Raw genomic sequence first — 12,025 nt, 5'->3', positions numbered from 1 at the left:
GCCTAATCAATCAGCTGGCACAACCTGAAGAGCAACTGTGTCCTGGCACAGGTGTGGGATGACCCAACAGCCAAGATGCTACATTCTACAATCGAGTGATCAGCTGTCCACCTGCTATGCCATAATGAGAAATTAATTTGATCAGATTATTCTACAGAAACTGTTTTAAGTCTATGTCAACTAATCCCAGGGTCTGAAGTAGTGTAGGGTGTGTCTCTAGGTGTTGAGGGGAAATATTTGTACTTTTTTCCTCGCTCTCTAGTTCCTTAGTGAGTACCCCCTTTGTAATTAACGATAACTGCTTAAAAGAACATGGGATGCTAATCACTAGGGAAGAACACACTAGAATAGAGGCTTGAAACAATAGCACTGGCCCCCATGGGAACCCCTAGAACTCCAAAGGGAGTATACAGTCTTGCTCAGGAACGTATCAATGTTAGTGAGAGGTGGGGTTAGGATTCTGAAAAGTTAAATGATCTACATTTTATAAAAATAGATTTTAATTTGGAAGCAATATAAGAAGAAAACCTCCAAAGTACTATGGTTTCCCAATGCAATGTATAGCCCTGGAGGTTCTCTTAAAGTTAAATTCTATGGTAGAAATAATTCCATTCTATCTCCTATAGAACCTTACACAAAAGGCATTTAATAAATGAATATTTAATTGGGGGGGGGAAAGACTTGGTTTATAAAAACTTTGTAATGGCCATTCTCCATTTTTAAAAAAATTGAGATTGGTAAGATTTTTTCAGTTAGAGTGAAACTTTCTAGGGATCATAGAAGATTTACTTATTATTTAGCTTGAATAATGTCATATTCACTGTCAGTTTCACATTCTTTATTTAATGAAATATAATCTTATCTAAAAATTAAGCTTTAAAAATAAAAGATGCAATAATTCCTCAATTAACAAAGAAGATACATTTCAGTGATAAGCTTTCTTGTCAAAAACTGTGGTGTCAAGAGGCAGACAGGATACAAAGGGCATAAAAATGTGTCCCAGAATGTGGCAGAAGGTTGTGACTTCCTCTTTAATAATGAAGACAGTACCCTGACCTGTCTTAGGATGAGGCTAGGAGGCATGATACAGTTATAACCCTGAAAGGTAGGGAACTGACTTCTAGGCAACTTCAGCCCCAAAATGCAGGATATATCCAACAGGGTCTGGCTATATCTAAAACACTGAAACAGTACTGTGATCTCTCTAAAAATCTGTCATGGAACCAGCACTAAAGAGCCTGGACCTTTCCCATATGCTTTCACCTCATCCTGCTCTGGTAAGAGGAAATCTGTTACCACATTTTTTTGTTAAACTAAAAATATGAGTATATAAACAAAAATTTTCACCCTTTTTCAAGATGGAAAGCTCTGTCTTAAGACACAAAGTAACAAAAAGCAAACAATTATTTTTTCACCAGTTTGTTCTTATATATTTTTATATCTAAATATGTTTCTATGAGACTTTTACTCCTTAAATTAAAACCTGATGTCAATATATACTAGTAAAAAAAAGGTAAGAAACCTAAGATGCTACATATTTATTTTCTACTTATTAATTTTAGAATATACTATACAAAGGCAAACTCTCATTTTATTTTATTCTGTTTTTATTTTAGAGTTTTGGCTATATGAGTATTCTTTCATATCAATGACCAATATGCATATATGTTTTGCATGATCATACATGTATAACCAAGATGAACTTGCTTAACATCTTAGAGAGAGGGAATGGAAGGAAGTGAAACAATTTGGATCTTATGATTTTGGATAATGTATGTTGAAAAATGTTATTACATGTAATTTGGAAAATAAAATGCTGGAGAAAAGAATATATCATACAAATATTCTTTTGGGATTGAAATAATGGCAGTGTTAAACTACTCACTATTACAAACACAAGATGGTAAAAAGGATTAGAAAACTCAGTTCAAATTCCAGCAAGTAACAAAATATTTTCAATAGTAATCAATTAGATATTTTGAGTTATACTAATTATTCAAGAGTCAGGACTACATCTTCTAAGAAAAATCAAAGACAAAAACCACTATTAAAACTATGAAAATTCTCATTTACTTTTATCTCCATGTTTTGCTTTCTCCACTAAAAACCTGGTTATCTCCTTCTTTTCCACTAACTACCTTCTTATTACTTTCCAATTAAAAAAAAATAAAGAACAGAGGAAGACAGAATTTACCATGAATACCTTTCTCTATCCTTAATATCATGCTTTCTCTTGGCAAATAAACAATTCTATCACCCTTAGAGGAATGAAAACTGCAAACAGTCAATATGAAAGCATACTTGCCAAATAAATAAAAAGGTTTTACCATGAGAACTGTTATGTAAGATTAACCAGTTTAAATAAGTGATGATGAAATTTTATTTGTAATATAGCTAGTCATTATACATATTTATATATGCCATAATTTAAAATGCCTCAAAACATTGTGTCTGTAAACAATAAAAAATTTAACATAATAGAATCTGACCAAGTACCTTTTATTCCTGTACCAACTACCATTAAAGTCATCTCACTACATTAATGAATGTGTTTTTTATTTATTGGTATAAAAACTTACACCACTTTGTCAATAAATTTTTTCTGATCCTCAGGAATAATCACAGGACACTTTGAAGCATTAGGAGATATATAGGACAAAGCTCCAGCACCATTGGACTGTGAACGTTTTTCATCATATTGCTCCCGCAACTGTCTCTCTTCTTCTTGATTTAAATATGGGATTCCTAAAAATAACATTTTATTAGGAGACACAAAATTTGAATATGATTTTTTGTTAAATAAGATTAGTTGTAACAGCAAAGATTTACAATCAGCCATAATCAATATAAAAGACAATCACATTTGGTAGGACAAATAACAAAAAAGCTTTCAGCATGCTAAATCTTGAATATGCAAATATACTGTCCTCCATGAGTCAACAAATCTTTGCCAACCAAGCTGCTGTTGCTCTTCTGCATCTGTTTTAAGAATAAATTTTAAGCCATTCAGATACTTGAAAATCTCTTATTAGACCCCTCATTTTAAACAAAATACAGAATTATCAAACTTGTTCATCCACCTTCCATCTTACTATGTAGTAAATTCCAAATGATTTCTGGCTATTTCTAAAAATCAGCACCTTCAAAGAATCATGGTTTATACATTTAAAAGAAACATAAACTTGACTCTCAAAGCAGTTGCTGAAAAGGAGTTACAAAATGCACTGAGCAAAGGCAGTACAGTTAGAAATGGCATGGGTAATGGATTATCTTAAAACATGTGCTTCATAGATCTTTATTTACATTTTTTAATGTACATAATGTAAGAGGGGAGGTTAGTCTCTGTATATGGTCAAAGCACAGAATATTTTTGAATCTAATATAGAAAAAATTATATAATTGACATATTTTATTCATCAAAAAACGTTTACTGGGCATTTCTTATAGGTTCAATCTTATTAGGCAATCAGAAAATTCTTAAATGTTTTACTAAATGAATGATTCCTAGCAACCTTAGTTCTAATGGTGATTGTTCAGAACTGAGCAAGATACCTAAAATACAATAATGGATATTAAGCCACGTGTACAAGTATTTTCAGCTTTGCAAAAAAACAGTTGCTCAAGTCATAATAACTAGACCATAATAACAAATCAATATATATTTGAAAACAATAATCAAGACTCTAAGCTGCATGGGTAGAAGTTATAGATCTAGTTTCTATCTCTACCTCTAGTAAACTAATAAAACCTGAAAAAGTATATAAATATGTGTTTATATACATAAACATATATATAACAATCATATTAAATACATTATTTTTAAAAGAGAAAAAAATAACAACATCCAGTAAATTGATCACTTAGTTATGAAATACTAAAATCAAACATGGCCTACTTAAAGTATTAAAGAATAATTATTGGGTTGCCATATTGTTATATTCCAGTAATGTAATCAACAGAGATATATCTCTAATTCAACTTGAAAATATTGATATTTTGCACCATAAATTTTCTCTTTAACTGAAAATATGAAAGTTTTAGTCTTAATAGTAAAGGTTCATTATTAGGGTCTCACTCACAAAGAGCTTCCATTATCAGAGATTCAAAGTATACCCTAAAAATTCTCACTTATCAGATGTGAGGAAAGAAGGAAATATGCATTAAATGTCTACTATGTGCCAGACACTGTGTTAAGAGCACTATAAATATTATTTTATTTAATCATCACAACCACCCTAGGAGGTAGATGCTATTATTCCCATTTACAATTGAGGAAACTGAGGCAGGCAGGTTAAGTGATTTGCCCAGGCACAAACACACAGCTAAGGATCTGAGGCCAGATTTTAATTCAGGGTTTCCTGATTCCAGGTATACCTTCTATCTACTACGCCACCCAGCTGCCTACAATGCTGAGTAAACTACTTGGCTAGCAACAGAATTGTTTCTTAATTTTTTTTAAACCCTTACCTTCTGTCTTAGAATCAATACTGAGTATTGGTTCCAAGGCAGAAGAGCAGTAAGGATTAGGCAATGGGGGTTAAGTGACTTGCCCAGGACCACAAAGCTAGGAAGTATCTGAGGCCAAATTTGAATTTAGGACCTCCCATCTCTAGGTCTGGCTCTCAATCCACTGAGCCACTCACCTGCCCCCTCCCAATTTTTAAAAGAGAAATTAATGAGAAATGGGATTTATTTTATTAAATTTTCATTTATAGACAATTTTGATAGGATGCACTTCTTCCCTCAAGCATATATGTTTTCATAAACTAGAGGAAAATAGAAATGTATGATTAGAAACAGTTAACTGTCAGGCCTATATGAACCCATGAAAGCTTAAAAAGCTCCAACGACAGTTCATAGATAGCCTAGAAGAAAAGACATTCATTAGGAGTTTAAAAAAAAAAATCTTTTCAGGAAAGAACATTACTTGCTAGGGTTCATTTGTTTCTCCCTCAGTTCTTTAATACTTATGTTCAACAATTAAATGTCTGTGTACAGTGAATATACAGTGTATATTCAACTTTACTGAGAAATACAACATATTTACCAAAATATTTTTTTTAATTTCAAGAAAGAGAGTACAATTAGAAAAAGATCAGGAAAGGTTTCATTCCAAAGAAATAAAGGCCCATATTTTTAAAATCAATAATCTACTCATGTTGTTAGTACTTTGTTTGGTTGCAACATGATAGACGAGGAACAAGAAGAACCAGCATAAAAGCTAGTTTTTTCTTCCTCTTATTACTTTATATAATGCTTTTAACTTCTTTAGGACAGGTAAAAATTTAATGTCCAAGAGGAAAAGAGAACTAACAACTGGAAGGATCAAGAAAATTCTCATTTAAGTTTTAATACCCAAGCGAACTGCTGAGAAAACTGAAAAAAAGTATGGCAGAGACTGAGTACAGACCAGAATCTCACCCCCTATAGTAAGATAAGGTCCAAATGGATACATGACTTAGACATAAAGGGAAATAATAGCAAATTAAAGAAGCATAAAATAGTCTACCTTTCAAATCTATAGATAAGACAGAGAATGCATTATTGGATATAAAATGGACAATTTTGATTATATTAAACAAAAAAGTTCTTGCACAAACAAAACCAATGCAACCAAGATGAAAAGAAAAGGAGAAACCTGGGGAAAAAATTTTGCAATAAGTATCTCTGATAAAGGTCTTACAAATCTATAGAGAACTGAGTCAAATTTATAAAAATACAACACATTCCCCAATTGATAAATAGTCAAAGTTTATAAATAGGCAGTTTTCAGGTGAAGAAACCAAGGCTATATATAATCACATGGAAAAAACTCTCTAACTCACTCTTAATTAGAGAAATGCAAATTAAAGCAACTCTGAGGTACCAACTCACACCTATCAGATTGGTTAATATGACAGAAAAGGAAAATAATAAATGCTGGAGGAAATGTGAGAAAATTGAAACACTGATGCACTGCTGGTGGAGTTGTGAATAGATCTAACCATTCTGGAGTAAGTTGTTCAGCCCATGCTCTAATTAATGGCTCGGTGGATAGAGAGCCAGACCAGGAGTCAGGAGGCCCTATATTCAAATTTGAAATGTGTGATCCTGGGCAAGTTACCTAACCCCCATTGTCTAGCCCTTTTTGCTCTTCTGCCTAGGAATGAAGACTTGTTTTAATTCTAAGACAGAAGATAAGGGTTTTAAAAAAAAACATAACTGAACCATATCTATTCATTCTGTATTAATCCTGTACATTCTTTCCCCAAAAACTGCCACAATGGGATCCATCCAATATCCTCTTACTCTCTTAACACTGAACGAATACCAATAGATGACATGGGCTCTCCATTAGTTATCTCTAACTCTCAATATATGACTAACTCATCTTTTCTTCAAGTCATACATTTCCCCCAGGTAATATTACAAAATTATAATTAAATTACACCTATATCCATGCCCCACTAAATTTAGAAGCTTCATTACTTTTGAAGACAAGTGAAAACTAATCTTACCATTGCGAAAAACTTTATTAAAATCAAATCCTTGGTTTGCCAGAAAATCTATGCTTGAGCTCTATCAAAAAAGAAAACACACATGTTAATAGTGAAATAAGTAATGGCATATACCCTATAAATATAACCCTTGGAGCAGAGAAGAAACTCTGGAAGAAGGTAAAGATAAAAAGTCAAAATAGCAATATGCTACCTTGATAGAAATGGGCTTCAATTTCAAGATAGACCAAGAGTTCATTTCGCATTAATTTATATTATTAATTAATACCAACTCTTGATTTGTATCTCTTGCAAATAAAATTTTTTCACCATATCAGGAAAACATCTATGTGTAAGTCAAGCAAAACAACATTTACACCACAAACAAAAAAGGTAGAAACAAAGTTTTTAGTTGGTAGACTGGCACATTGACAGAAGTATGGCAGCCTAACAAAATGTCATACTTAGAAAACTAATATTATGTCCCATCAAACTGAATGGAAGATTATTTTTAGTCTCTTTGCAAAAGTAAACATTCAACTCAAACTAGTTTTTCATAATATTCTAGGTCAAAAACTGAACAACAGCCCCTACAAAAGAAAATATAAACCTAAATTTCTTTTTAAAAAAATACAAATACTCAGCAGTTTCCTGGAATTTGATAACAAGCAAAGTAACATCAGAACCATTTGTTAATTTTCTCTCAATTCTGTAACCAGCATTCACTGTCTCTTGCTAAGTTAACAGTCCTGCTTTCTTTGCTTCTACAACAAAAGTTTCACAATTCAGTGCTTCATTATTCTTACAATGGATTAAATATGTGATGTATCCAGTTCAATATGTCTACCAACAGTGGAACTAAAGGATATGTTGTAGATGGGCATAGTAGTCCTCCCTGACATTAAACCTGAAAAGTTAAAGAAATGCTGGTCTTCCCCTTAACCAAGTGATATTTATGAAACCTTTCCTCAAGTTATATATTATCAGTCTCTACTATTTCGCGGAGCTAAAATTCTGGGTGCTTACTATTTACTTTATAATACTTTATTTCATTTGTCCTACATTTAGCACTTTCCAAATTCAAAGGATGCTATCTAGGTCCTAACAGTGGTATTTGGTATATGTGTTTGTCGCCTTTCTACCCACATTTTTCTTGACTGTATGAAATCTTAAAATGTTATAAAGTGGGATGTGTCCAAAAGAGAAAAGTAGGGAGAAAAGTAGGATGAAATAGTATGGCCCAATTCCCACATAACTACACCAACAGTGATTTAAGAAAAATCTCAGAGTAGCAAATGGAAAACTGAAGGAGAAATGACTTTTCCTGGACATCTTTCCTGCCCAAGAAGACAAATTAGACCTATAGGCAAGTAACCAGGGCAGGAACTATGGAACAAGGGTTGGCTGAGATCAAAGACTCAATGGCTAAAGAGAACTGAGCAAGGGGAAAAGCTCAGGGACATTCAGAGTTGATCACAGAATCAGCTCTGAGATCTTTCCAAAAAGTTTAAGGCAGAAACATATACTCAAAATCCAGAGCTCTAAGGTAGGTAGGCCAAGAGCACAGGGATTCCCAAAGATTAACACTCAGTCCTAGGTACAAGCTAACTATAAAGGTTGTCCCAGAGGGCCCATGGCTTAGTCTTCAGCTCAGACTCCAAAACTAAGGCTTGTTACTGGGAACATAGCACCAACTCAGTGAAGTCAGCTTCCAGAGTTCCAACTTATGAGTGTAGTGCAAGGATGTCAAGAGTTGATCTTCAACTTAGCCCCAGACCAGACCAGCAGCTCAGTGTCCAGAGCCTCCTGTCTAGGAAAGCAGCACAACAGGATCTCCTGGACTGACCAGGATCACAGACTCAACCTCAAAAAATTTTCAACTAGGCCAGCAATAGGAGGTTGCCTAGAATAGACTGATGAAAGAATAACTAAATTAAAAAATAGATAAACATCTATTTTAATCCAGGGATAACCAAAACACAAACTCAGAAGAAGAAAATAACTCCAAAAATGCTACAAGCAAAGCCTGAAAAAACCCCATTGCTTACCCAAAACATCAATCAGAACTATTAGAATAAATGATGCAATAGTACAAAAATTCATTTTAAAATAAAAATGAAAGTATAATGATAAGAAGAAAAAGTGGGGGAAAAATATGCTTGAGGGAGAAGAGACTAGGAAAGAGAATTAACAACCTGGCATAGGAGATACAAAACTGTACCCAAGTAACAGACTCCATGATAAGTTGAATGGGTTGACAAAAATTTAATGACTCCAAAAGACAAGAAGAAATATTAAGATGAAGTCAAAAATGAAAAAATAGGCAAATATTTAAGCTGTCCCGTATAAAAACAACTGACCTGGAAAACAGATCAAGGAGAGAGAATTTTTTTAAATTACAACTACCTGAAGGCCTTGACCAAAAAAAATAGCCTAGACATCATATTTCAAGCTATCTTCAAAGAAAATTTCTCAGATCTCTTAGAACCAAGGGACAAACTGAAAATAGAAAAAACTGACCATCACTGCCTGAAAAAAAACTCAAAATGAAAATTCCTAGGAACATTATACCCAAAATCCAGATTTCCTAGGTCAATGAAAAAATACTGCAAATAAATGAGTGCAAGTATCCAAGAGCAATATAAGATTTAGTAACCACTACAATAAAGGAGCAGAAAGCATGGATTGTGATATTCCAAAAGGTAGAAAGAAAAAGACTTACAACCAAGTATAACTTAGCAAGCAAAACTGAGTATGGTCTTACAGAGGGAAGAATACTTCAAAGTATTCCTAATAAAAAGGTCAATGATAAGTAGAAACTTTAAAACATAAATGTAAGAATAGAGAAATAGAAAGATAAATATAAGTGGGCAATTTGAAATGAATTTATAAAGTTGATATGATTGCATTCTAATGGGAAGGAGAGGAGGAAATGATATAAATATCCCTGAAGAACTGTAATGTCAATTGGATTATAAAGGGAGTCAAATGAGATGGGGGTCAGGAAGTGTTTTTTTTCTTATGTCATAATGATCTCAAAAGAAGAAAGGAAAAGGATAGAAGAAAAAAATATGCCAGAGAAGAAAAGAGGAACAATGGTGGAGAAATAAATAGAAGACTACAAACAAGAGTGGAAAAAGAGGGAACCACCTGAACCTCACCTTGAAGTAATAAAAAATGAAGTGAACAAAATCAGGGGAATAATTTCTACTATAAGAAAAAACACTGTAAAAATAAGCAATTTTGAAAAGACTTAAGAACTTTTATTATTTAAATGATAAACCATGATTCCAGGGATGATGGTAATTTAGAATGCTGCCCACCTCCTAAAAGAGAAGCGATGGTCTAGATAGGCAGGATAGAACATGCATTTTTTTAGTCATGGCTAATGTGAGAATCTGTTTGCCTAAGAGAATTTGTAGGGGGAAGGACTTTTTTTTTTTCCTGGGGAAGCAGTGTAAAGGTAAAAAGACAAATGCTCATTAACTGAAAAATATGAAATTTATTTTTAAGGAAATTATAGAGGAACTCTGGAGATCACTTAGGTCAGCCCCTGCAGAGGCAACATGTTATAGAAGACCTTAGTCTGAATCTAGTATATGCTACTCACTATGACTTTGAGCAGTTTTTCACCCATAAACTGAGAGACTAGATGATTACAAAGTTTGGATTCAAACAAAATTCTGTGACAATACAGAGTTGAAAGAAGAGGAAGTTCAAATTAATTCCTTTTGCTATTTGTGAAACTTAGCTTTAACAAAAGGCTTTTGGAGAAAAAGCAAGTTGAACTTAATGATTTTTCTGGAGGGAATTTAAATTTCAAAGTGACTATGAATTTGAGAGGGATTACATAGGAATCTTTAGAAGAGATTACTGTAAATTTCAAAAAGTTAACATAATGGAAAATGTAAGTCCAGTTCCTTCTAAGAAGAAATACTGTGAGTGCTTTTTGAATTTTCAAAACTATATAAGGGCTCCTTTGAGGGTTTTATGTGTTTTCAATATCTGTTCAGGAATTCCTTCTGAGGCCTTTTCATCTTCTGCATTTTCTACAGGATGGAAAGTATCCTTGATTACATTCATGATCACAAATAATGGAAAGGCAGGTATCCACAAATAAAAAGAACTAAATTTTACTACTAACCTGACAAACAAATTTGACATCTGGTGAAGTTCTACTGAAGGGTTTTGGGAAAACATAAAAGTTAAATGACTTCATTATATACCTATGAAAATGAAAAATACAAGCAAAAATGAGAGATGATATTATTTCACAATAACAGAATAATTAATGCTTTAAAAAACAACCTACTTTGAATCTGTGCTGTCATACTTAAAAGTGCAAAGGCCAAACTGAAAAAGCAAAAAGTCCATGGAATGCTAGAAAAGAAGAAAATAGCGTTTCAACTACTATCAGAAGAGACTGAAGTTTCTTTCAACTGAAGCAATATAAGTTCAACCAAATAGAATTTTTACATCATATAATTCCATCTTGGAAGAAAGCTTCTAGGACATATCACCTGACCACTTTCAACACAAGTAGGACATTTATTTAACTAATCTCATCAGATGCACTCAAACAACCTTTATATCTGAACTGTAATATTTATATATTGGGGTCACTACTTTCTTTCAAGAAGTCATATTAGGCAAAAGCCAAATTTTTTTTTTAAAAAGCCATATTTAGATTGCTCCAAATCAAATATGTTGAAATTTTCACAAATGTCAATCAAATAATAAAAATATTTTCCTACAGATAATTATGTTGTCATTTTAATTAGAAACACTGTTTTTATAATTGGGGCTTGTTAAAAAAATGTATGTAACAAGTTTTACATGATTTGTCTTCACTAAAATTCAGTAGGGGAAGCAATTAAAAAAGAGAGGATAAATGTTTTTAATTAACTTGCCTTTTTAAGTTTGTGATACCTTTCTTCTGGGGTATCAAAACCATTGGTTAATGCAGTAACTGAAGGTCCATCACTGATTCCTAAATTTAGGAAATATATTTAATATTTTAACAACTTTTCAATATTAAACACATCATATAGAAATGCAGTGATGAATCATTGCTAAAGGCAACATTTTCCAGAAAATAAAGATTCACATCTTTACATGCAATAATTAAACAGAAATTCTCATATCAAGGACAATTATTAACAATAATCACAACATCTATAAACATATATCAAATCATCTGTCAATCTAAAATCAATGCTAAAAAATTTCACAATAGAGTTTTGACCTGAGACAGCAATCTTATTTTTTTAAATGGGTTCACTTAACAATTAATTTCTTTCAAAAGTGGAAATAAATCTGCAAACATCAACATGCCGTATAAATTAGGAGTTTAGGAATATTAATAACTCCATTAAAGTCTTAACCAGATGCATTATTCATGATGTAGAGGTAGTTCTAGGTTCTAGTCTATGCCTGCAGAATTTAAGTTCAAAAAGATCCTATGAAACTAAAAAAGTTTCAAGTATAGGCCCAGATAAAGACTTTGTATTGTTATGGAAGTACCTGCCTAGTTAAGAATAATTCATAAG

General features: G+C 32.6%; 1 protein-coding gene across 2 annotated transcripts in view; it reads right to left on the bottom strand.

Moving 5' to 3' along the window:
* Window positions 1-12,025, bottom strand: part of PARN (poly(A)-specific ribonuclease) — a 217,079-nt gene that overhangs the window by 203,288 nt on the left and 1,766 nt on the right. Inside the window, exons 3-7 of one of the 2 annotated variants that reach the window (XM_007498625.3) lie at window positions 11,387-11,466; window positions 10,789-10,856; window positions 10,621-10,702; window positions 6,498-6,558; window positions 2,580-2,745 (exon numbers count right to left, since the gene is read on the bottom strand). In XM_007498625.3, the coding sequence (XP_007498687.1) occupies window positions 2,580-2,745; window positions 6,498-6,558; window positions 10,621-10,702; window positions 10,789-10,856; window positions 11,387-11,466 (457 nt within the window). The remainder of the gene's footprint in view (window positions 1-2,579; window positions 2,746-6,497; window positions 6,559-10,620; window positions 10,703-10,788; window positions 10,857-11,386; window positions 11,467-12,025) is intronic. The other variant, XM_056806156.1, reaches the window with a different exon arrangement.

This window comes from Monodelphis domestica, chromosome 7 (assembly GCF_027887165.1).
Source record: "Monodelphis domestica isolate mMonDom1 chromosome 7, mMonDom1.pri, whole genome shotgun sequence".
NCBI classification, from domain to species: Eukaryota; Metazoa; Chordata; class Mammalia; order Didelphimorphia; family Didelphidae; genus Monodelphis; species Monodelphis domestica.
This window is presented reverse-complemented; position numbering and strand designations above follow the sequence as displayed.